Raw genomic sequence first — 27,932 nt, forward strand, 5'->3', positions numbered from 1 at the left:
TGTCATTCTTTCTGATGGAGGCACAGAATTCCATTGTGTATATATCCCACATTTTCTTGATCCATTCATCTACTGAGGGGCATCTGGGTTGGTTCCATATCTTAGCTATGGTAATAATGCTGCAATAAACATAGTTGTGTTGGTAGCTTTAGTATGCCCCTGTTTGTGAACATTTGGGTAAATGCCCAAAAGTGGGATTGCTGGGAGCTCTATGGGGAGTCTTTTGAGGAACCTCCATACTGCTTTCCAAAGTGGTTTTTGTTTTTAATGCTTTTTAACTTTTTATCCACTTCCCACATTGTGAAAAGACAATCTTCTGATAATGCTTCTCTTTTGTTTCTCCTCCTTAGTCAACAAACCTCAGTAGAAATATTTGGGTTTATACTTCCCAGCTACTAAACTTGTTCATGTTTTGTTTCCCTCTTGTTTTTTTTATTTTATTTCATAGTTCCAAAGGTATCAAAAACAAAAAATTCATAAGTTAGAACTACAGTGATGAATATTTTTCATTTAATATTCCATATTCTATTAATTCATTCACATCAGAGTTCACTTATTTTTAAATTCAAATCTATGACTGTCTGAGAATTCATAAAAAATAACCAAAAACTAAAATACGTTTTTGTGTGTGTGAGAAGAAATCCAAGGAGCAGGATGTCCTATGTCAATAGACAGATGCTTACATTTGAGCTAAGAGAACTTACACAGCTTCATCTCTAGTGAATTTAAATGCTGTTATTAAATACTATGAAGAAAACTTTAAAAGTGCTTCTTCAAGGCACTAAAATGTAATTCAAATTTCATTGTGACAAGCATTATTTCAACTATTATGTTTCCTAAGTAAAATGTACTCTAAAATTGTATGCTCCTATTTGATAAGCAGACAAAATAACAAATAAAATTTAACTTGCTTTCTGAGTAAATCTGATATTTCTAACTTTTAATACAAAAATTAAATCGATTATATTGTGTTAGAGCTAATCTGCACATATGCTATTCTCTAACACACTAATTTCCTTAGTCTTAACTTTATAATTCCCCAAAGCAACGATTTTTTTCTTTAAAGATAAAATGTGTTTTGATGTAGAGAAATGGACTTCTTTCCAATTTTCCAACATCATATCACAGTCATGATCAAAGGTTGAAAAGCATACACCGCAGTTCCTGCCTGTCTGGGCCTTTTTTTATCATTTTATTTTCTCATGCTCAGCCACGTTACAAAAATATGAATGGAACATTCTAGAAAATAATCAGCTCATCAACTCCCAACAGTTACTGTGAGTGTTAGGATGACATGATAAGACTGCCTTCTTATGATATGATTCACCCCTTCGCTCAGTGAGCCACAGTGTGTTATGTCGGCCCCAGTAGATGCCAGGAGGAGAGAGGGGAGAGACAGAGGCAGAGAAATCACCTTTTAGTAACATGTACATTAGCCTGTTATAATTCTGTCAACTATGTTTCTGGTACCTAACATAAATCCTGGGTATACACACATAGGAAAGGCGTAGCGCATGTAGGGGTTAGTGGTAGCAGCATTTTCAGGCGTACACTGGAGGTCTTGGGAGATTTCTCTATTGATAAAAAGAAACCACTGCAAGACTTTTGTTGATATCTGTACTCTTCTAAATGCACATATTTGTTATCTTGTTGCTGTGCTGAGAATTAATAAATACTGGGAAATCTGATACAATCATTCTGTAGAATTTAGCTAGGAAATGATTTTCATCATGACTTCAGAACTACTTTTTAAAAAATGAGACATTTTCTAGATGTCCTTTCAATGACTGCAAGTATGTCTAGTGGAACTCTAGAAAAATTTTTATGTTACAAGTTATAGTGCCACCTAAGTGAACACAAAAACAATGCAATTCCTTGGGCTTGTAAAAAAAGTAGTAGTTTTGTTTATAACTATATGATTACTTTAAAATTGTCATCATTTCCAGCTTGGCCATAAGAAATTAGATCCAATACAACCAGTCTAGAGCTTTTTTTTTTTTTCTTTTCAACTATTGCTCTCACCTTTTTTGTTCAGAACAAAGAAATCATTTTCCTTCCTGAATTTCATCATTCTTTTTGTCTTTCTGTGAATTGATGAAGCACTAAAGGAAACACAAGACAACAGAAATCAGACAGAAATCGAGAAAAGCCATTTGTAAAATAAAATTCCCTGCCTCGCCCACCACCCCAATCTCCACTCCTTCACGTTCCTGCATTGAATATCCATGCATCGTGTTTCTGGTATGTTTTGGCATGTCAAATCTCCTCAACTGAATGAGATTCTGTAGAGATGGGAGCTGGATCTACTGCATTTGGAAAGGATGCACACACAAAAGAAAGAGAAACAAAACAAAACAAAACACGCTGCAGAAACTAATAATAAGTACACAAAGTACACAAGTGTGTTTATTACATTTTGCAAGCACTTTGTTCTACATTTCAAAAACGCCACCATCAAGCTGTTGGCACATTTATGTACAAAACAGATTACTTGTAATGCCTGCTACAAAGCACTCTGTGAAAATACAAACTCTAATACCAGAAATAAAAGCCAGGAGAGTCAACATTGTTACATAAATTTAAAAGACAGTTTTAAAAATCATCACAAACCGTAAAGACACAGAACTGAAACGCTATAATATAGAATTTAAAGAAGCCCATTAATACTTTTGCTGAATATATTTAATACTGCATATATATCAGAAAAAATGTTGAACCATTAAGATAATCTAAGTGTAAAAAAAAGCAAAGGGAACCCCCAAATTAATTAATACTACAGAATGAATAATCATGCCACAGATATAACCCCAGTAATACCCCCTACCTACTACAAGAACTTGTAAAATTACTGATGATGCATGACTAGTAGTTGTACAAAGATTGTTTCACTCAATAAATTTTATTAGAAATGTACTTACACGGAGGAAGGATTTCACAATGGTCAAATCAGTGCACAATACTATCTAGTTTTATACACTGACAAAATATCTTGTCAGGCTACATCATTTTAAAAGACACTTTTACAGCATTCTTGTAGCATTAGAAATCATCAAAAGAAGAGAGCCAAGGTTAAAACAAACACCAAATTTGGTCCAATAATACTGATTGTTTTGTCTTTAAAATTCCTCTGATACAGGTACTTCTTATAAATGAAGATGAATGAACATTCTGTTTAAATGACTTATTTGAAAAAAAAAACACAAACATATCACTACACTGCTAAACAATACATTCTACAGTGGTCTCTGACCACATTTGAGAAAACACTACAGGTAAACCAACATAGATTAGAAGCTGCAAGCAAAGCTAGTATTATATTAATGGAAGCCTTTGCAAATATATCATACACATTTTTGAAATAGTTTACAGAGATGCAATACATTAAAACTTTTAAAGTAGGTAAAACAAGTTCGGAGGGGTTAGTGTGCTTATTTTCAATATACCACCTTCATAAAGGTAATTTTCCACATTAGCATATTAAAAGTTCCAATCCAGCCACTGCATAAGTCACATAAAGATCATTCTCCCATAGTCCATGGTAGTTATTTCCATTAAAATGTCTCTACACTAAACTTGAAAAAGTAAGCCTGGTGTCACAATCTCAAAAAGGCAGCTAGCCATGCATTAGCATTACTGTTTCTACATGCTCACAACGTAAATCTGAGTAATTGGAGAGAAATACCTGTAAGTACATCAGGAAAAAAAATACAATGTTAACAAAGATAAGAAGCACTTTTTTTTAACCTATCCTTATAAATTTAGAAATTGCACCGTAGGTTGATGAAAACATTAGCCAGGGCTTATGGTAATTTGACCCCTGACCTCCACACAATATTTCTGTCTTTCAAGAAGAGTTGTCATGATGTCATCTCTGCCTACTGTTCACATAATGTACAATGGTCCCTTTGCAGGTTACCTGTAGTTAACCTAGTTACCGAAATCAAAACTAAAAAGTATAAAATGCTATTTTGTTTTCAAAACGTAAGAAAAAATGCAAAATAAAAAGTGTTATGTGTAACTCATGGGACGTGTGTAAAAAAAAAAAACCAACAAATCTTTGCCTTTGTCCAGATTGATATCTTTTGACCTTACAGAACTAATTCGTTTGAGAAATTTTCAAAAAACAAATAAAAAAAGACTGGATAGGAGCTTGTAGAAGAGATCGAATTATACCAATTTAGCCAATTCAGGAAGTAAGTGCTAAACAACAAAGAATATGTAGGTGATTCATAAGCCAGCCTCCCTTTCATTGATGAATAGCACTTTGATTTTGTGTGTCAAAGGTTGGATGGTTGGATGGTCCTTAGTTAAACACCAATGCATTCAAATGGTAAAGAACAGGAGAATTTATTTATGTGTATGCATTGAGTCGCTCTTTGGAGCGAGTAGAATGAATGTCATGAAGCTCTTGCTCTTCCTTCGACTTGATGTCTTCATACTTCTGCATCCGGCAGGCATCTTTCACATAAGCCCAGTTGGCGGACAGGACCATAAGGTAGTGAACCTAAGCAGAAACAAAAAAGAAATTATACTGGAGGTCTGTTCTCTGTCTAATATACTTTGTTCTCTGGAATGTTCAAATTACGTATTCATATAAAATGTTCACAAATAAAAAGGAACAAAAATTAATAGGAACAACAGAAATATAATCTATTCCTTACTTCAATTTCATAGCTCTTGATCTCATTTATGTGATGTTTCTGTCTATTCTGCCCTCATTTACCCAAGACATGACACTGGTTTGTATGTATTTAGCTGTATTTTTATAGTCCATACTGAAAAATACTCTCACATAGAGTTTGTATGTTTTTGAGTGTGTCAGTGCCAGTCCTGGGACTGGAATTCAGGGTCAGAGTGCTGTCCCTGAGCTTTTTGTTTGTTTATTTGTTGGTTTGCTCAAGGTTAGCTCTACCACCTGAGGGACAGCTTCACTTCCTGCTTTTTGGAGATAAGAGTCTCATGGTCTTTCCTACATGGGATGGCTTCAACATCAATCCTCAGCTCTCAGTCTGTTAAGTAGCTACAATTACAGCCATGAGTCATCATATGTTGTCAGCTTGTACAGTTTGCTGTGAATTAGTAGGAGATGGTTTTGAGTTACTGGGCAAAATAAAGTATAATAAAAGAAATTCCAACATTAAATTATTAAGTTACTTTCTTATACAATGACTTGCTGTTTCCGTTAGATGTCTACAAGTTACTTTGTAATATGGATACTGCATATTTATTTAGTCAACATAACCAGAAAAGTGCTAAAAGAAGCTCCTGCTCTCTCTTGAGTCATGAAAGTCACTCAAGAAATGAAAATCCTGGTTTGACTGGAATGGATTGAGCAGTGTGACTGACTGTTTTTCTCTTTCCTCCCTTCCTTCTCAGGTATAAGAAAGCAATTCTGTACATGATAGTTGATGGATGAATATGGAAGAGAAACTGAGTTGTCAGTTTTGTACTTTCTCTAAGTGTGAAAGAATGGGCAAGAAATCTTGGCTTCAGAAAACTTCTATCAAGGCTCGGAGTATTTGTACATTAGTGACAGTTGGCATCCGTTGGAACCAACTAGATTCCATAGTAACTAGTGGCTTACCATAGTGACCTACTGGTAAATAAAAACTTACTGGGCTGAAGAGGAACTGCAGGACTCTGTTCCTTATTTATGAAAATTAACTATGAAACACATGACTTGAAACTACTGATCTTAATGAAAACAAAACTCTTTCCTCCACATGTGACTCAATATAGAGTTTATGTTCTTAAATAGTAAAAATAATAGAGATGAAGAAATTGATTGTTACTCAAAACAGAAATCATTTCATATTAATAGCAACCCAGAACTTAAAATCCTAATGAATTCTTGAGATTACCTGTATGTCTCAATGGTCACAGTACTGAATGATTTAATCCTAGATATTTTTAATAGAATCTTACTCCTATCATAACTCCTATCATAATAGTAAAACTTATTTTAGTTTATTTATTTTTCATTTCTTAATTTGTCAGTTATCCTTGGCCTTTCTTTTGCACTGATGAAATAAATGTATTTCACAAGGGCCTCATATGAGACTAGATGATCATCGACATAAGCAGCTATTTGGTTATTTAAATTGTAAACCCAAGTAAAGAGTCATGTGGACTTACCATAGCAATAACCGCTGCTCCAGCTCCAGCAAGAGCCACAATGAACAAGTGGAAGGTCATGTTCAGCTGAAAGAAAACCACAAAGAACCAAAACACATCACAGAGATATACAGAAGAAAGGTGGGACTGCCACTCTTACAAAGAGTCTGTACATCCCAAACAAAACTAAAATTTTGAAAAATTATTTATTTTGGACCAAAATATCATCACACTATCCTTTCTCCAACCATTACTTATTTAGTTGTATTTATTTATATATATTTGTATTATATATATTTATATTACATAATATATATAATACATTATATATACATTTATATTATATTATATATATTTATATTATTCTATTTATTTATATGTATTTATGTATTTATTTGAAGTTTCACTTCAGGAACCATGTGGATTATATTTTTACCTTATGTTGTTCTACACATAGGCTTCAGAAACATCTTTTTGAAGATTTATCAGTTTCTTTCAAATCCAAAGCACAAGAAACTAATTCATGGACATTGATTTTAAATAAGGCTCTAAGCTAGAATTACATTGGTAAAGGCCAGCTTCGTACTGGTGAGTCACCAAAATACTGAGATCCAGAGGCCAAGCATTTATTTAAATTGTTGCAACAGCACTATTTTCATATAATTTCCTTATAAAGATGAGACCGTAGTTGATAATGATGGATTTTACTACTAATAATAATGTAAGGTTTATCATTTCACCCTTTATTGAGATGAGTTCTCGAACAGCTGAAGTGTATATAGTATATAGATTATCTCGTTCACAGTCATTCTCTTTTCCCTTGTACAACACCATTGTGAATGATATAGTCTCTGACAGGAAAAAGAGGTTGAACTAAATATATGATATTTCTCAAGTAGCAAAATGACAGCTGAAATTCTGACAATACTAAAGACTGTGAAAACACTTACCTCGGTAGATTCACACATCCTCAGGAAATTCTCGGAGACGGTGCAGATTTTCTTTTCTTCTCCAATTGTCACAATCCCTGGAACATGTGGATGTTAACAGTTAGCACCATCACCATCTTCAAGAACCCAGAGAGAATAACTCTGGGCCATTTCATTCTCAGCATGTTTCGTTTTATGTTAGGTTATAATGGAAACATTTCTTTCCTCTAGTTTCATTGTGAATACTTGCTTGTAGAATTATGAATTCAAAATGCAATATTCTCTAATTCTGTAATTCAACACATTTTCAATCCCAATTCAAATGAGTCTAGCTAGCCTCCTCAGCGCAGTTATATTGAGCTCATTGCTTTGGTCTCTAATGTGATGGAGGCATACTAATTGTTTTAGTAACTATGCCCCAGGCTGTGCTGAAGTCAGAATTGGAATTTGTTCAGCTGTTACACTCCTGTTAGTCTGTAAAGACACACTGCCTCAACTACTACTTTACCTTCTGCTGACAATGAAAACAATACTATTAGCAATAGAAACTAATGAAAATTGCCATTTTACTGATATTGACTCCTGGCCTGTTGCTTCATGGACCAGCTATATCAAATCATAAGCACAAGTGCTAAATACATATATGCCCAAAAGGGAAGAATAAGAAATGAGTTCTAAGCCGGGTATCAATGGCTCCTGCCTGTAATAGTAGCTACTTAGGAGGCTGAGATCTGAGGACTGCAGTTCAAAGCTAGCCCGGGGAAGGAAAGTCCATGAGACTCTTATCTCCAATAAACAACCAGAAAACTGAAGTGGTGCTATGGCTCAAGTGGTGGAGCACTATCCGTGAGCTGAAGATCTGAGGAACAGCACCCAGGTCCAGAGTTCAAGCCCCACGACCAACCCCACCCCCACCCCCACCCCGCCCAAAAAATGAGTTCTAAAAACATCATAGTATTTAATCTTCTCAACCACAATGCTCTTTATTTGATTTCAGTAAGTGAGTGTGTGTGTTTACACATGCTTAGCTTTAAGTTATACTGTAAGTTTTTTCTTACAGAGCAGATAACTGTTCATTTCAGGTTCAACAGTTTATGGATCTGTTTTCAGTTCAAAATAAAACTGCTTTGTACAAGTACTTAATAATTTTTAAAAAGGAATAACAAAAATCAATGGCTATAAATGGAGAGTTCCATCTGTGCCACTATTACTTTCTGCCAAGATTAATCTAAGAGGAGAAAAAGGAATCCTATCCCAAGAGATCTATCTAGCAAAATCAAACCTCATGCTGAAGGTCATCTTTCTCCTTAGTGATCTATCACAGACTTCATTTAAGTGAAATGTATAATATACATACATACATACACACATACATATGTATATATATATACACGTATATGGAATATATATTTCAATTTCTGGAGAAAACTACAGGCTGGCTACACAGCTTTAACACTTGGTAATAATACTTAAATATTGCAGACTATGTGGAATCAGCAAGACAATAAGACAGTTGAGGAATAAATGATCCAAGTTAAGAAGTCATTCAGAAGATGAGGAATCAGACAAAGATACTGAGAGAGGGAAACCAATAAGAATAGAAATATAGAACCTGAAGGATTCACATATTGGAAACTAAATGAGGAGAGAATGATGGGGAATGATTAACTGTCTCCAGTACTGCTGATGGTCAAGAAAATGGAAATTAGATCACTGGGAGTCATTGGTGATCAAACTGCATGTTGAAAATGAAAGAAAACAAAATCATTGTCTGCTTCATGAACACTCTTTCTAGTTTTGCTACAAATCTGAATTGGGAAATGGAAAAAAAATGCATGATATATATTTTGACCCAACTCCCACTTAGGATTCTTGATACATAACATAATATGTTCTTTTGAATGGAGAAGACAGGTCAATAAGGCTGTTTATTTCTAGCGTCAAATTTGTATCTGCTATATCCTGCACAGATAATGCAGAATTCCCTGAGCATGGTTCCCTTCCTCAGAGAAACTGTGATGAATTGGGCCTCTGATCTAAGTATTTCTTCAACTTTATTTTTTGTCAAGGGTTTGTTTTCCCCTCATAATTGAGCTTTGCTGATTCTTAGTAGGTATTCCTAAAATACTATTGTACAAAGCTATGTAGAGCCTGGCGCTAGTAGTTCATGCCTGTAATCCTAGCTACTTAGGAGGCTGAGATCTTAGGATCTCAGCCAGTCCTGGTAGGAAAGTCCATGAGACTCTAATCTCCACTCACTTGAGTAGCTCAAGTGATTCAGTGCCATTCTTGAGAAACAGAGCTCAGGGATAGTACCCAGGCCCTGACTTAAAGCATTAGGACCAGTCTGCAGGCACAGACTGTATATAGAGAAGAAATGATACTTTATTCAGTGTTTAGGGATGGGAAGTGAGGTTATCTTCAGCCTTAAGTACTTTGGACTCTTGGTATCCATCATAAACTCTGTGATATCTGTGATATCTGTATCAAATCTTTAGATTTTTAACAAAGCATATTATTAAATATTGACCCTGAGTGATATTTTGGGGACAAGCTTTAAAAGTTTTTGGTGTTAATATTTTGATATTACCATTTTATGACATAAGTTTGAAGATAAGTATCCGATAAATTCTACGCCATTGTGTCATTGTGAATACATATCGCTGAAGGGTAACAAGGATCATTATAAAAGCCTTAAAATGCAAGTTAAATTATTTAATGTATTCCAAAACATAGAAAATTCTAGTATAATGTCTAAATTCCTTAGCTTTGTTAAGCCTTGTTTCTGCTGTCCACAGAACTATTTGAAAATCTTATATTTATTACATGCACATGAATGTATGTATGTATACCCCTGCTAAGTATAATGTCCTTTGCATGATGAAAATTCCCATTATGCGATTTTAAGACCTGTTCTCCTCTGAGATAAAAATTATTATCTAGGGTCTGGGAAGGTGGCTCGGTGGTGGAGCGCTTGCCTTGCATGCATGAGGTCCTGGGTTCGATTCCCCAGCACCACATAAGCAAAAAAAAAAAAAATTATTATCTATATGCTTTAGGGAAATTCCTTTAAGGTATTTTTTTTTGCTTCATTAGGGAAATTCCTTTAAGATATGTTTTTGCATGTTGAGTTGCTTTTTGATGTGTAGTCATAAAATCTGAGTTGGTTATCATTTTGAAAAGTAGCTTCTTTTCTGATATCATGATAACAATGTAAATATATTATATATACATATATCTTTAGAAGGTTCTGTTTGTCTTCATATTATCTGGATATCAAGGAGATAGTTATAGCAACCGATTTTACAACAAAGGAGAAAACCTTAATTACTTATGTAAATACTGCATGAACTCTTCTCCCACCCCTATAGAAGCAGTCTTAACAACCATGTTCTAAACACTGGTCAGAATACAGCCCAAGTATATATCCTTTCACGCTTGTTAGAGCATGAATTTTTTTGTTTTCTTTTTTCATAAATAAAAGCTAAATTTTCATTAAAATATATTGGCTGTAAATTAAATGGTTTCTCTCTTTTAAACATTTTTTATCATCTTTAAGTAGTTGGACAAAGGATGTACTATTGAACAACACAGTTTAGGAACACAATACGTCTTGATCATTGTCCTCCACTTCAACATTCTCACTCCTATTTTGCCCTTACTTTTCTTTATTTTGTGATCTATACAAGGAATGCTTGACTGAATTCTCTCCCTCACTCCCCTTTCTGAGTTATAAGCTACCATTGAATTACATTACTTTTAAGTTGTTGTTATAGCTAAATAAAGTCTTGTAACATGGGATGGACAAATGAATTTTGCCTTGTGATAGCTGGGCATTTTAATGGTTAGAACCTGAAGTGTGGTGGGCAGAAATGAGCCTTTCAAAGACACTCACATCCTTATCTCTAGCAACACAAAGAGGATTTAAGATTAGAACACAAGGGAGGGGCAATGTTGCTGGCTGAGAGGGGAAATGTCTACAAGTAAGATAAATGCAGAGGTTCTTAGTGACAGTGGGAATCTACTTTGGCATCAGAAAACGTATTCATTCAAATTGCCTGTAGCAGATAACCACAATTTTATTAAATAGAAACAACACAAATATATTCTAGAAGACAGAAGACTAATCAGGGGTTCCTGTACCCCTTCTAGAGGCTCTTTCCTTTTCCAGAAAAGGAACATTTCTCACATTTACTGGCTCTTCATCCTTTTCTCCATCACCAAAGCTAGCCACCTGCATGTTCTTGAGTCTGTTTACTGTGGTTCACTGACCTCTGATCAACACTCTTGACTTTCTTCTTTACTTTTAAAGACAATTGTAATTCCACTATGCCCATAATCCAGGATAATAATCTTCCTATTTTAAGAAGAGTCGACAAGTGACCTTAGTTCCATCTGTAATCTGTAAGTAACCATGGACACCCAATGTCTCATTTTCCTAGCCTCCAAGATTTGGGATGGCTAGACATTTGAGATGCACACTAATCCCATTCTCAATGCAGGAATACTGACTGAGATATAATGGGAAACATCTTTTCTTTTTCCCCTAAAAATTATATTGGAAAGACAGTAAAGAATTGCATTTCAGTAGAGATACTTTGCATCCTCCAGGGAGATGCTAGAAGCTATAGCTAAATCTATTTCTATTAGACAGTTGAATTTATTGTTGACAAAGTCCATTTATAGAACTCCTCCACTTGCAAACATATTCTATGTGCAAAATATGCTCTTTGGGATATCCTAAACCCTTAGTGTATTGAAAATGAACAGAACATTTAGGAAAGCAAAAGAAAAGTAGTTGAAAACTAAATCTTCTTATCTTTTCCAGGTAATTGTTTTTCCACTCTTAAAGGTGAAATAAATTAGAGGAAAAATTAACAAGTATTCTCCTGGAAAATTTCTTTTCATTGTCTAAAATCTGACTTGATAAGATTAAAGACCTTACAAATACCTACTCACCTGTTTTTGTCTGCCACACCAGAGGGAGTGAGACATTTCTAGTCCAAAGTTCATGAACCTGGCCTGTCAGATATTCTTGAAAATACACTCACAGGAAAGACATTCCACCCTTGTTCTATTCCATGAGACATTTTCCTAAGAGGAATTGAGGCTCTAGCAGTAGAATTCAACATTTTAATAATAATAGCCTCAATGTGTCATAGTTAAATTTGAATTTCAGACACAGCACAAAGAGTTCCAATATAAGTATGTCTCATGCAATATTTGTAACCGTACTGGCAGTAATTTACTTTTTTATGTTAAGTTTAATTTCACAAGGTGTCTCGTACATTACCTGTTAATCCAGAGAACATAGTCACATCTTTTCTTTTCTTTTTCAATTTAATTTTTAAATTAGCAGAATAAATAAAGACATTGAGGAGAGACTTGGAGACTGAGCCTAGGAAGCCAGAGCCACTCTTCTGGAGTGCCCTCTAGTGGTCGTTTTAGTAGCTCCCCTTTCTTAAGTTTACAAGGCCCTTGATTGTTAAAGGTAAACTCTAATTGATCAGTGGAAAGAACAGTCCATATTTTCTCCTGTCAAGCACTTCATGCACAGGGCATATTGTTCTGTTTTTCATTTGGATGAAAAAAGGGGTTCCAGATGATCATCTGCTAGGATGGTGTGGGGACCAACCTTTTGGAGCACTCAGTCTATAGTATACAGGGCCAGCAGGTCTGTAGACAAGTTTTAGTAAAATGTTTATACATTGCTGAACTATGAGAAAGCTTCATTAGAGAAAAAAATATTTAGAGTATCTTTGGATGTTAGTAGTTTGTCTTTTAATGGCTGCTCAATGCATAAACAAATTCATTTGCATATGTAGATTTGCATAACTTTAATAAATTTTATATATCTCATACTTATGCAAATAATGAAATAGAATCTCAGATAAATGAACTGAAATGACACTCTATCTTTCTTTTTTTAATTTAATTTTATTTTATTTGTGACACTCTATCTTTCTACTCTTCCAGTTGATGCTTGATTCAACATGGGAGACTTAAGAATAAGAGCCCAGACTGTGAAGCAAGGCTGCTTGTGTTTGGATCCTGGCTCAGTCCGTTCCAAGCTGTGAAACTCTGGAGTAGTTGAAGTTCCTGTGCCTCAATTTTCTCATTTATGAAAGAAGTTAACCATATGGGCCACCAGACTGAGCTGTGGAAACTGAATAATTTAACATGAAGACCTGAAAGCAGTAAATGATTGTCACAACACTCTAAGGAATTAGGGTATGAGAATTAGAAAAAATGGAGGATATAAGGGATTATGTGACTATACCTGCTCAAAAATGTCTTTTGGATAAAGGGTCTGACATCCAGAAGAAAATATGTTCATCTTTATGTTAATGTTTGTAGGATTTATACATTTTTAAAAGCTTCCTCTCTCAAGGAGAGCATGATAAAGCTCAGATGCTTAGGCTTTCTATTTCTTTAGTTAACATTATAAATATAAATATTATACAATTTATATAAACATAAATATAAAAACTACAAATGGTAATGTCATGTATGAATAAATTGTGATTATTCTTACATATAGGGTTAGGCTTAAATATAACTAAACAGAGTGGAGCTATAACTTAAATATAACTAAACAGAGTGGAGCTATAACTCAGTGTTGAAGTACTTGTTTTGCATGCATAAGACCCTGGGTCTCATCCCAGGCAGCACACATACACACACACACACACACACACACACACACACACACACACACCCTTACAGAGAAGCCTTTTGCTTGTTTATAGTAACATTTTTTCCTATGTCATTATTTGTTTTGGTTATTGTTATTTACTTTTTAATTTAATTGTCAAAGTGATGCATAGATTATTTTTAAATGTGGTATAACTTTTCCCATTGGAAGATGACAATGTGTCATGACATGTGTTTCCTGGGTGATATTCATCCTAGACAGCTCCACTGTTCAGTCTGTCATGGTAAAATGTGAGTAGGAGGTGACATCAAATCAAAGGGGCAGGAAATCTAGAGATGGGGCCACAGTTTTAACCTACTAATTCCAGCAAATGCAATTTGAAAGTCTATTCAAATGTACAGGAATACATAAGCATTTTGAGAACAAATCCACTGGTTTTGGAAATCCTGTTTATTTGAATCTACTGCTGAACATCTTACAAATATACACCCTAGTAAATGTATCACTGTGGTCGTTGTAATGATGTTGGCCAAGAGATGTATACTATGCTGGAGGCACTTATTTCATGATAGAGTGTGAAGTTACATTTGTTACACTTAAAATCCAGCATCTACCTACCAAACTGACGAAGGTCCAAGCAGAGATTTGCTCCCTCCACTAAAGTGGTGTTCCGGCAGATGGTCCACAGATTGAAGTACATGTACACTGGCAGAGAGCTGAATGCAGTAACTCCCAACCAGGCCAACATGAAAAGGTACGTCAGCATAATAAACTACAACAGAGAAAAAGAGAGGAAAAAATACATCATCTACTGAAAAGGAAGCATTCATTATTTAGCCTGTAAACTCAGTATATTAAGGTTTGAGAATCCTGGCGCATAAACAATAATTGCCACAGGATTCAGCCATTGTAACACCAGGGTTGGACAAATGTAATCCTTTAGGTGTAAAACCTGCTGGAATGTATCATTTTGGAAGAGGTTCTATAGCTAAAATGGGATAAAACTATTTATATTTTATACTTTTAAAATATGTTTTTATTGGACATATAATGTACAGAGGGGTTACAGTTATACAAGCAAGGTAATGAGTACATTTCCTATCAAGCATTATTGCCTCCTCCTTTTATTTGTGTATTTATTTTGTAGATCTCATTTCAATTTTTTTAAAGTTGGGAAGATTGGAGCAAAATGTACTCATTATCTTGCCCATGTAATTGTAACGCCTCTGTACAGTATTTTCACAATAAAAAAATAAATACAAATTTAAAAAAAGGAGGACTTCTATTGCCAAAACATAATAGGACATAATAGGTTGTCAGTCAATTTGTATTGCAGCTAAACCATTTCAAATCATGAATATGTAAGCTATTTAATCCTCCCATTATTAGCTTTATTATTATGGAGATTCTGAAATCATATTAGTAAATAATATGATTGTATACTTATATTCCTTTTTAATATTCTTGTGAATTTGAAAGCTCTTATTCTACAAATGTTAATTTCACTTTTAACATAAAACCTAGTAAATATCATGTTACTTTTAAAATCGCCTTTGTACCTTATTTCTGAAAACATTTAAAAATGTTTATAAAAGTTAATTAAAGTAAGTTGATATTTCCTCAATAAAACTGGATAAGAGAATGGGTTCAGGATAAATTCATTCAGGATAAATTTTAGGTTAAGCATGGTAGAGATGCCATCTAATACGGTATTTTGGTGCCTCTGTTAGTAGGTAGATGTAAGATAACAAATAGGAAAATCTCTACAATATAACTCTTTGACACTAAAAGCTGCAGCTACAGCTATTTGGTGCTTCTGAATTTCAACAGCATTTTTCTAGAAGATTGAATAGAAGTATTCAGGCTTAAGTTCAGCAGTTCAAGTGTATATCACATTTTTAAATGACACTTTAATACATAATAAATGCACCAAATCTAATTAAATACATTATTCAAACTTAATATTTTGCTGGTTAATCATGTCTAAATTTTATTCCTTGATTCAGATTAAATCTTGAGACAATTTAATAGTGGCCATAATGTCTACTAAAATAGAACTTTGAAAAATAGTGAAATGGGTTGCAGTTTCATGATTGAGTTTATGCATCTATATAGCAGTCATACTGACAAGGGTTATCAGAATTAATGAAGACAAAGAATTCATGCACTTTTATGAAGAGGTTGTCTATAAAGCCAATAAGAATCAAAATCAAACTTGCTAAAAACTCAGAATCTAATTAAATATGTGCTTTCTTTTCTTTAATGAGTTTATCTTTAAGTAGTTGTACAATGGAGTTGCCATTCAACAAAGCAGTTTATAAATACCGTGCATCTTGACTAATGTCACCCCTTTCAATGTTCTCTCCCATCCCAATGGACCCTTTCCCTCACTTTTCTTAAGTTTTAGGTTCTGTTGTAAACTTTTTTACCATTTGAACCAAGCAGTTATGTGCACAATTAATCGGTGTCATCCCTTCAACATGTTAACCCCCATTTGACCCTTGTATTTCTCCATTGTGTAGTATATACCATGAAATCTTCATTGCATTCTCCTGGCTCCCTCCTTGCTTCTACCACGCCCCTTGCCTTCATCCTCCCTCTTGTAAGTATCCATTTCCTAGTACTTATTTTGTTGGATTTTATCTTCATCTTCCTAAAGAATTATACTATTTGAGCTCTCCATACAGTCTATTATACTTCAGTTAGTTCATTTGTAACTACTTAGGTACAAACCAATGTGTTTACTTGTAGATTTTTTATTGGCATACTCTAGTGACCACAAATGAGGGAAACCATGTGCTTTCTAATAAATGGTTTTATCTGATCTCAAACACAGAATCCAAATTTTCTCTAGTATAAAATAAGAATAGATGGAGGAAGTCTGGTGAGCCCACCCCAATTCCAGTATAGTCTCTTAACTATCATTTGGTGGACATATTTAAACCTTACACATGCGTAATGAGACAAAACTTGGCTTAAAAAATTAGAAAATAAAACTCGAATATAACAATTATAACTATCTTTAAAAGGCCACTTGGCATTTTGATAGCATTATTAAAATTCATATTACTTTTAAAATGATTTCATCTTCCTTTGCAAATACATAGGATTGATGTACTTCAATACTTACTGTAGACTTATGGTAGGGTTTCATTCATATAAATTAAGAACACTTTGTGTATATTTTAATGACTCATTCTATGTGGGAATGGAGCCAAGGGTGGGTCTTGAAACACACGTGAGCCGTTGTTTAACCATTTGTTGTTATCTACTAGAAGAAAACCAACAATCTTTCCCATGTGGTCTTTCTCCTCTCTCCTTCTTGGAAAGGTTCATTCATCAGTGAGGCTCACTGAGTTGTGTGATGGAGGGCAGGGTCAACTAAGAGTTGCTGTCTGCTCAACAACTTTCCTATCTTCTCATAGCCCATTTTTCAGAGTCCAGGCAAGGGAAGAAAGCTGTGGTAAGCCTCAAGACAGGGATGAACAGATTACCAATGGCAAAACCATCACATCTAACAAAACAATTGATTCTGTTGTGCAAGTTATATTCCATAATTTGTGTTTTGTTTCGAATATGTAAGAGATAAAGATCTATTTTTGTTTGTATCATTTCATCAGGACATGCACCTTGCTGTCCAAACAAAAATCTCTTGTCACCATTGTTCTTCAGGGTTTTTTTTTCTTACTAAAAATAAATTTGTTGAGAGCCTACCATATGTTGACCTTAACTGAATGTAATTGTGATAGATAGTTTATTTGACATGATATATAATTACAGTTTTAGTGTCATCTTGGATATTTGAATCAAGCTTAGAAATTTACTACAAAAATTTCAATAGAACTACAAGAGGCAAGGTTTCCATATACTTTGGGTGAAGACCATGTATTATTGTTCCTTGATTATGCAGCTAGAAAGACTCCATTGTGTTTTACTTGAATATTCAACTTGTAACAGGTAATTCTTTTCTTCATATGAACTCCTCTAAATGTATTTAGGATAGAAGAACATCACACATTCGCCAGTGAGTTGCTATGGAACTTAGTAGGTGTGTGTGATTTGAAGGCAGCAACAATGATAAAAACAATCCAGCTGACTGACTCCAAATAAGCTCTGAGTATAGGAATTAATTTCCTAACTGCTGGAATAAAAACCAACCACTCACTGAATTATTTTTGTAAGTTCCATTTCTCAGGTATGAATATAAAAATAGTTTCCAAAAATCTTAGCCCAGAACCCTATATTTGACAATAACAAATATTAAGTTTTGTTATATTTAAATAATTGTGCAAAGGAGTTACCACACAGTATCTTCTTATTTGAAATGGATTGAAAGCTTATCCATCTACTCGAGATTTTACTGTAAGAGAATCTTAACAAATATCTTCACTTTTTTTTTTTTGTCGGTCGTGGTAGGGCTTGAACTCTGGGATTGGGCTCTGTCCCTGTGCTCTTCAGATCCAGACGATCACTCTACCACTTGGGCCACAGTGCCACTTCCGGCTTTATAAGTGGTTGATCAGAGATAAGAATCTCACGGCCTTCCCTGCCTTGGCTGGCTTTGAACCATGATCCTCAGATCTCAGCCTCCTGAATAGCTAGGATGACAAGCGTGAGCCACTAGCGCTCAGCCTAACCTCTTTACATTTTAACAAAAGCAAAAACAGCTCAGTTTAAAGATCCTCTGATCACCAATTTTTACTGGCAGATGCTCACAGAAAGGAAGCTTCTCATATGTATTCTCCAGTCAGGCAAGGAATCAGAAAGAAAGATTTTAGGCCTTTCCTGTGCCAATTACATCATTATTTGAAAACCTCTTAGTGTGATCTAACGGGCACCCCATAGTAAGTAAGAGCATCTGACTGAGGATGAGAACGATCTCATGAGTATACTTGGTGCGTGGCTTTCCTTTCTCTTCATTTTCAGCTTCTACTGTATGGTACTTGCATTATTTTTACAAATGAGATGATAATCCAGAAAAACATGGTAATATTGTTCCACTAGCTAAAATAATGGATAGTTGGGCTCCTGACCATAAGCCAATTTGTGGATCAAAGGTGGCACTATTAAAAAGTAGAGTTCTATTTGCTATGGGGATTAACATTGTTCAATGTTTAACCACATCTCTGGCCTAACAAAGTACAGTTTTAATATAACACATTGTATAATATTTGGATCATCACCTCAAATGTCAATCATTTTTGTGGTGAGGTAATTTTAAATTCATTCTCAGTGCTTTTGATATGTACAATAGCCTATGATTTACTCTGATTACCAAATGGTATGTGTGAGAACATGCAGCATTTTCCTTTGCACCTTTAATTCACCTCACATCATGTTCTACAGGGCCATTCATGTTGTACCAAATACTTTCATGTCTTTTTTTTCTTTTTAAAGGCTGAATAGTATTTAATCCAATCCAATTCAATCAGTCAGTAAAAGGAAACCAAAGCTGAGAGTTTTCTTATCTATTCATCCATTGATGGCTACAGGTGAGTTGCATAATTTGGCTCCTGTATCAATACACTGATTGCAAACATTCTGGATAAATACACAGAAGTGAGATTGATGAATCTCTTAATGATTTTGTTTAGTTTTATGGGAAATTCCATTCAAATTTCCCTAGTGGGCCTTCTAATAAGTACAATATGGCTATTTTCCAATAGAACTGTTTTGCTTAGAAGAAACTGAAGTTAGATAAAGTCTCATGGAACTTTTTTGTTTTTCTTTTTTTTTTAAATAAAAGTATTTTAGATACCCTTGATGTCATGAAAAAGATATTTATTTTCTGTAATCTCATCCCCATAACTCGGAGATCTACCTAAGTCTAATCATGAGAAGTATAACTTATAAATTACAATAAAACTCATTTACAAAATGGCTGGCTAATACTCAAAAGTCAAGGTCATCACAAGCAAGGACCATCTTAGAAAATGTCAGAAGTGCACAGCCTATAGGCTAAATTCTGAATAGAATACTGAAATAGAAAAAAAAAGTAAACACTGGACTAAGTAAAAAGAAAATAAGTAAAGCCTGGACTTCAATTAATAAAAATATATAAATATTGACTCATTAAACTTGACAAGTGTACCATATAATGTAAGATACTGAAAAGAGAGGAAACTGGGTTTGTAAATATAGGAACTGTAATCCATCTTTACCTTTCTGTAATACTATTTCAAATTGAAATATTTACTTTAAAAGTTACTTTAGGATTATAAAAACAAATAAAAAACAAATCGTTTAAACAGGGATACAGGTTGACCCATTGCAACAATGAGATGTACTAGATGTTATGTCAAAAAACAAACTTTACAATTTAGGCGGGGTATGGGTGAGTGTAGTTGTAGAGATGGGAGAGAAGGGATGGTAGGGGAAAAACAAAGGAGGAGACAACAATGCTTGATAAGAAATGTACTCATTACCTTGCTCATGTAACTGTAACCCCTCCTCTGTACAGTATTCTCACAATAAAAAGCTTATTTAAAAAATAAGATAAATATTAAGCATGATAAATGATAAGACAATGGATCTTATATTGATCTGATATGTAGATATGTCTAAGGAAAATTAAAATGCCACTGAGTATGAAAGATTTTTCTTAAATAATGTTTGGCAAGGACTATATTGTAACTTGAATAATAAGAATAAAAAAATGCTGGCTAACACAGAAGCTTTATATTTTGTAATGCATTATCTTTGCATCAACAATATCACCTCAAGGGACTAACCAAAACTTTCTATCTAGTTTTGTCATTAGAAAAGGAAAAGAATGAAAATTTCCATTTATTTCTTCTTAATGTTTGTGTGTCAGATGCTTAATATATCACTCCATTAGAATGAGGTTCGTCTGTTCTTGTATTTACTGGGTTCAGTTTTGAGCCATATGTGAGATCTACTTCAGTTACTTATACCATATAAAATCTTGGTTCTTTCTTCCTCAATTAACACTTTTTTTAAAAAAAATTAAATTTTTTTGGTCCTGGGCTTGAACTCTGGACCTGCTGTTCCTGAGCCTCTCTGTGCTCAAGACTTGTGCTCTACCACTTGAGCCACAGTGCCATTTCTGGCTTTTTCTGAGGAGTTTATTGGAGATAAGATTCTCACAGACTTTCCTGACTGGGCTAGTTTCAAACCCCTGCACTTCAGATCTCAGCCTCCTGAGTAGCTAGGATTACAGGCACTTAGCTTCAATTCACACATTTTGCAAAAACTTTAAATATTATCACCCTTTGTGAAACAGTCTCTATCCCTCCTCCCCATTTTATTTTCCTAATGGAACAGCAGTGTCTTCATGTTTGACTTGGTGTATTTGAAAGAGAGGTAAGGTCTTATTTGCAGACAGTCTTGGCAGTCTGGGTTGAAATTGTTTGTTGGTTTGTAGGTGTGTTAATTTTTTAAGACTAAATGTTAGGGACAGTCTGGATTGCAGTGTTCCTTGATGACAACTTTGTTTATGAATATAAGGTGACATTTCCTACAGGTATTCATCAAGAGAGAGATCTTAGAATGTTAAGGTCTTCCGTGTCTGCAGATAATCCTTGTATTGGTAAAAGAGTCAATTTATGATTGTGGATGAAAAAAGATGAAAATGGCAGCTTCTCAGCAATGGAGCTTTCTAGCTCCTAGTGTATAATCTTACTAAGATGCAAAAAAGAAAGTGGTTGGGAAATACAAGAAAAATAAATCCCTAAAGAAGCAGGTTTGTCTTACACTAATAAGAGTAACCGCTTCATTTTGTTACTTTTAAATTATGTATGGCATGATGCTGTCTGCATACTAAGACATTGTTTATGGGTTGAACTGCATCATCCCCAAATTTGCACGATGAAATTTACCTGTACTATCTCAGAAAGTAGCCTTATTTGAAGACAAGGTCATTACAAAAGTAAGCAAGCTGAACTGGGAATGTGGCTTAGTGGTAGAGTGCTTGCCTAGCATGTATGAAGCCCTGGGTTTGATTCCTCAGTACCACATAAACAGAAAAAGCTACAAGGGGTGCTGTGGCTCAAGTGAGCAAAAGAAACTCAGAGACAGTACCCAGGCGCTGAGTTCAAGCCCTGGGACTAGCAAAAAAAAAAAAAAAAAAAGGGAAAAATAAAAGTAAGGAAGCAAAAAATGAGGCCCACCATGCTAGGCCAGTATGATGTGTGTCTTTCTGAAAGGAAAAACAAAGGAACAGGCTATTCAGAAAAGAAAATATGTACCCTAAGGGGGTAGAAAATGAACTTTTCTCTTTTTGATGCCAGTGACTCTGAAGCCAAGGTGACAAGCAAGGGTATGGAGAAGTCTCTCAGGGCTCCACAAAGCTAACTACAGCCTCTACTGTGGACTTCTGAGGCCCTGGAGTTGTCCTGTAGTGTTGGGGTGCACGGAGCATGCCTGAGAGGCCCTCCCCTCGGCACTGCTGTCCGTCGGCGTTGAGGATATTGCAGATTCTCCTTCCGTCTAACTTCTGCTCATTCCCAGGTGGCAGAGGGGGTGTTAAGGGAGTGGGTGGGGGTATCTTGGTGGGCCGACTCCCTGCTGCATAGCCACTAGAAGAGCCCACGCAGCTGCTGCCAACCTTCTGGTCTCTTGGGTGGGAATGGGTGACACAATTGTTACTATTATAACAAAAAGTGGCTCATATTATATGTGTGTGTGTGTATATATATATATATATATATATAAAATAGTATATATAAAAACAGTATATAAAAAAGTGGCTCATATTATATATATATATATGTGTGTGTGTGTGTGTGTATATATACACACACACACACACACACACACACATATATATATGAAATGCCTCTAAGACGTCTGGATGGCTGACAGATAATCAACTATACACGTAAAGGCATTTTCTTCTGTGGTGATTTGTGCTATGAACTGTATTTACAATTCTGAGTGAAAAACTGACTGCAACTGTCCTGGCAAAAGAGCCATCCTGAGAGTAGAAATGTGTTCATAGACACCCCCCCCCACCCTTCCCCCTGTGGGGCCTGAACTCTGGGCCTGGGTTCTGTCCCTCAGCTCTTCAGCTCAAGGGTAGCACTCTACCACTTGAGCCACAGCACCACTTCCGGCTTTTTCTGCTTATGTGGTGCTGAGGAATCGAACCCAGGGCCTCATGCACACGAGGCAAGCACTCTACCACTGAGCCACCTTGCCCACTCTCCTTCACTTTTACCAGTTCACTTCTGTAGTGTCATGGACTCTGAGGTAGAAAAGCTTTGGAGATGATGTTAAGCAAGCTGTGACTGCAGGGAGGTTCAGTGACTATCTAAAAGCTCATAAACGACATTTCCATGCTGCTATCCAAACTATAAGGAAAAACTCTTCATTAACTGAATTGACTCTTTGCTATGGGCAAAAGAGAATGACACTACAGTCAGAGTCTTTCTACTTGCTAGCGAAATGGCTCCAGGGATGACTGAGAACGCACTTAAGGCATGTACTTGTTCATTAAGCTAACATTTTCTTATGTATCAGAATCTTCTCTAAATCCTGGATTTGATATGAGTCCAAAGAATTTAGGTGATGAGGCCCAGGTTAGAACTCTTTGGTCACATTATTCTTGTTTGTTTGAATATGTGCATGTTTTCTCTGCGTGTGCTGTAATAAATGATGTCCAAATTAGAAAAAGATGAGTTCTGTGAGAAATTATTCCATTAACAATAGATACCCACAACTGGGGAAAATTATTTTATCCGATAACACAGAGCAGCACCCTGGCATCTTCTGCTAGCTAGTGAGGAAAACTGTTCATTCATGGGTAGTTTTCAACTTTTCTGTGAGATTGGAGCAATTTACATCATTCCTTATTAGGGACAGCATACTTAGTATAAATTATATGCTATAATTAAACATAAGTTCTTATATAGCCTAGCAAAGAGAAAATCAGGTCAACGTAAGGTGGAAGGTTCAATATTTCATTGCTATGAAACTATTCTGCCTAAAACATGTGACAATATTTTCAGCCATATCATTCTCAATATTCACCATCTTGGGAATTGGTATGTAACATTTTTTTTGCATTGCACTAACTCTAGCATATGAATAAAATTTGATGAATCGCTTAGTATCATATTAAACAAAAAGGGCTGAGGACCAGATTCAATAAGATCTTCATCATAAATCAGGAGAAAAGAGAAATTAACTCTATTTTTACATTTAAAAACACAGAGTTGTGTTCAAAGAGAGGCAGAACAAAATCCTACCCTTCAAACTGAGAATGGATTTTGGTATCATTTCTTATGAGAGCCTCCAAAGCCTTTTGACATAAATAATCACAAACCAATAGACAATTCTGTTGCTTGTAGAAGCAAAATTGATTTCCTTGTGCTGCATGCAACTTGGAATTTAAATCTGAGAATGACAGTAGGGGTGATATGAATGTGGACGCTTTATACTCATAAACTGACAGGTGGAATAGAAACTCCCCTTTGTGCAACTACTGAAGGACAATTTTTGAAATGTATGGATAAAATCATAAAACTGAGTTTCCTCGAAGCATCTTCTTAACTTGGAACTGATTTTGTCCATGCGTGTTGATAACCACCACAGAAGGCAATCCCGCTGGATTAAAGAATCCTTGAGCTCTTGGTGGAGGAATGTAAAGAGCTCGTGGTGCACCGAAGGGAACACGATTGACCTTGCAGGGAGACAACCTACCCAGGCACTCACGCATCTACCACAGGTGGTGATTTTGAAATCGCCATAGAGATCTTTGATGGCGCCGGTTGTGAAGAAGCCTTCCACCATCAGCAGAATGCCATACACGAAGAAAGCAGCTGCGATGCCGTAGATCACGTATTTAAAGATGTCAATCCTGGGGGAGATGGGGCGAGGGGGAGAAAGAACAATGTTTTATTTTAGACACTTTTAAATTATTGTAAGTTCACAGAAATGGATGATCATGTACTTAAGGATCTTCAGAAATACAAGTTGTAGAAACTGTATGTTCCTAATGGACGTTGGGCTTTCAAACATTCTTGTTCCCATTTCTAACATATGCATGTACATATGCATTTCATTTGGTCACTTTTAATATTTGTAGGCATTGGATTGGAGGTTTTCATGACCATAGGTTTCTTCTTCTCTTCCAACGCATAGACTATAACTCATGCATAATACAATTTTCCTATTGGAAGTATGAAACTCAGTGGGTTTTTTTATTGTATTTGCCTTTATTCATTGACCACAAGCAATATTTTCATCAGCAAAGAAACTCTATAACCATTAGCATTCATTACCAATATCTCACACACTGCACAACTATATTATGATTCCCCATTTCCAGTGCCAGTCAATTATACATCTTCATGTGGGAGACAGAATACATGAGGATGATATACAGAAGAGAAGACAGTCTGATGAAGGTTAATTAGATTAGAAGGATGTGTCTACAAGCCAAGGGAAGATTGAACCCCTGTGCCACACAAGGCAAAGATCGGGATCCGCCCTAAGTCTCAGCTGAAGTTCAGCTCTGCTGATAACTCAGTTCCAGGAGCCTGGCTTCACCAACCCAGAGCAAATACAATTTTAAATTAATTCATCAATTTATACTTATTTGCTTATATATAGATATATTAGTGCTAAAAACTGAACCAAATATATCCGTTATCTATAATAACATAGATAACATATCCACAGGGTCTCGCCTCATTTGTTTCTTTTGCCTGGTTGTGGTAATTTTTATTTTAGTGTCAAGAAAGTGTCACTGTGGTGTGTGTGTGTGTGTGTGTGTGTGTGTGTTTATAACTGTGTGTGTATTTGAATGTGAAGTAAAGCTACTTGAAACCCATCCTGACACTGCTTAATGCATAGTATGCATCTCTCAGTAGGATGAAGTGGTAGTGGATTGACACTAATGCTATGTTGTCAGATATCTCTTCTGATTTAGAAAACAGCAGATTTTAAAATGTAGGAAAATGGTTGCTACTACTTAATCCTTAAATTCAATTCATTACAAGGTAAGCCATAAGATTTATCCGCTTGTCGATTTGTAAGTATATCTACACTATTAGTAAAACCTTTTCATCTTACAAGCCGGAAACCACACTGTTGAACAACACTCCTCCTTTCTCTCATGTATACCTGGCCTAATCACCATTCCACTTTTCATTTCTATGAGGGTCACTATGCTAGATTTCCTATATAAATGCTGTCATTGTACCTCTGCTGATTGGCTTGTTTTACTCAGCATAAAGTCATTCAGGCTTATTCAAGGTATAACATGTAATGGGATTTTCATTTTTTGATGCCCAAATAATATTCCGCTGCATCTATAAATCAATGTAATTGTAGCCCACCTATCCATCCACAGATATTTTGACACAGATGTTTTAACATCTTGCATAATGAAATATGCAGCAATGAACATTGCAGTGAGGTATCTCCTCAAAAATCTTTATTTCCATGTTTTAACATAAATAGCTCAAGTAAGATGGAAGAGATCATCTTGCAACCTTCATTGAAAATAACTTGACTGTTTGTGTGTGTGCTTATCGCTAGGCTTTCTATTGTGTTCCATTGGTTTATGCGTGTGTGTGTGTGTGTGTGCGCGCGCGTGTACGTGTGTGTATATGCGTGTGCATGTGTGTGTGTGTGTGTGGTGTGTGTGTTTGGCCAATACAAGTCTGTATTGATTAAGTAAGCTTTCTTGTTTGGAAATAAAGATGTGTGAAGGAGGTCTCCACTTTATTCTCCTTGTGGATAAATACTATTTTGCTTTTCAGAGATTTTGTAATTTTTTTAATGAATTTTACGACTGAACACTTCTCTACTTCTGTAAAATTGAATTTGGGTTTTCAAAAAAGTGAATTGATCCATAAATCCTTTGGATTATATGATATTTTAACAGCAACATTAAGTTCATGGACATGATTTTTTTTCCTTAGGATTGCACTTTCTGTAACTTTTTTCAGCACGGTCTTCTGGTTTTCACAGGGAAATGTTTTGCCTCTTTAGATGAGTTTGTCTCTAAATTCTAAACATTTTTCATCTTCAGAATGTTACTAAAGACGGGCTTATGTTGGCATCAATTCAATTTTTCTTAATCATTTTAAGCTTTTGAAATCTTGTTTTGTGATCTACTATATTTTATATCTTGGTAAATGTTCCAAGTGTTTTGGGATGGAATATTACTTATTTGTCCTTTATGGTTATTTGGCCTACAATGTAGCCCAATGTATTTTTTCTTTATTGTCAGAATGAAAAATAACAATACTATGGGCAGTTTTCTCAAGTGCCAGAATACTAGATACATGATCCAATCTTTTCCTTCAAGACAGAAGTCATGAAAAGGAACCACCTATTCTTGTAATGATCTCTGCTGGCTTAAGCTAGAGGCTGATGTGGGTTGAGATTGTACTTCTATTTCAGTGTAACTATTTTCAGCTTTTTTTGTGAAGCTATACTGTTCCCATCTCTTAGGTAGATTCTGGAAATCTCACGAAGATGTTTTGGTTTGCTGATCATTGTCAAATTACTATTTCCATGTGGGACATACTATTTCACCATCTTGCTGCCATTATTTCTTCCAAATTAATGTTTCATTTGGCTGAAATGAATGTGCACATTAAGTTTAACAAAGTTTAACTGACTTCAGCTGATATCAGTTGCAACATTTATATGCCTTTGGGTTTTGCCTCTTTGAGATTTAACCCAAACACTTCAAGAATATCCTGCAGTAAGTATTGTTATAAATTGGTCTAGTTATGTATTGATTTCCTAACAAATGATCACAACCTTGGATTAAAATTCTATTTACTTTCTTAAAGATCAGGAAGTTGAAAAACTGAAACCAGTTTTTACTGCATTAAAATCCAAGTATTGATGAAACAAATGTTGGTTTTTATCAATGATATACTGATATGATATGTTAATAACCTTCAGATGATGAACTTAAGTCTCAACCCTAAGATCAAATCAAGAGTAAGTTTTGCCTCTATTTCACTACTTTGGCTTTCCAAAATCATAACATACCCATGACTTCTCAGGTATCTACCTGACCTCCTGTCTAAACGTCTCAGTGTTTGTGTATACACCTATTTTACTGATTAAACAGTAGTTCATGATCATTGTACAAATAATGATAAGTAAACAGTATTCAGAGATTGTATTCCAATTGTATTTATAAATATTTAATTTCAGAAAGTTATTATATGAAACTTTTCAATCTCCACTTTAGTCACTATATTCTTCATACTTTTAACTATTATATTCCCAGTAAGATTTTTGGG

The 27,932-nt window shown here is 35.1% G+C and overlaps 1 protein-coding gene across 1 annotated transcript in view; it reads right to left on the reverse strand.

The window, feature by feature from the left end:
* Nucleotides 1-2,374: 2,374 nt before the first annotated feature.
* The window catches only part of Gpm6a (glycoprotein M6A), a 235,353-nt gene continuing 209,795 nt past the window's right edge, over nt 2,375-27,932 (reverse strand). Inside the window, exons 3-7 of the mRNA XM_013026335.1 lie at nt 24,361-24,517; nt 14,317-14,470; nt 7,065-7,141; nt 6,136-6,201; nt 2,375-4,504 (exon numbers count right to left, since the gene is read on the reverse strand). Coding sequence (XP_012881789.1) covers nt 4,352-4,504; nt 6,136-6,201; nt 7,065-7,141; nt 14,317-14,470; nt 24,361-24,517 — 607 coding nt within the window. The 3' untranslated portion in view covers nt 2,375-4,351. The remainder of the gene's footprint in view (nt 4,505-6,135; nt 6,202-7,064; nt 7,142-14,316; nt 14,471-24,360; nt 24,518-27,932) is intronic.

Source organism: Dipodomys ordii, unplaced genomic scaffold, assembly GCF_000151885.1.
Source record: "Dipodomys ordii isolate 6190 unplaced genomic scaffold, Dord_2.0 Scaffold4, whole genome shotgun sequence".
In the NCBI taxonomy this organism is placed as follows: domain Eukaryota; kingdom Metazoa; phylum Chordata; class Mammalia; order Rodentia; family Heteromyidae; genus Dipodomys; species Dipodomys ordii.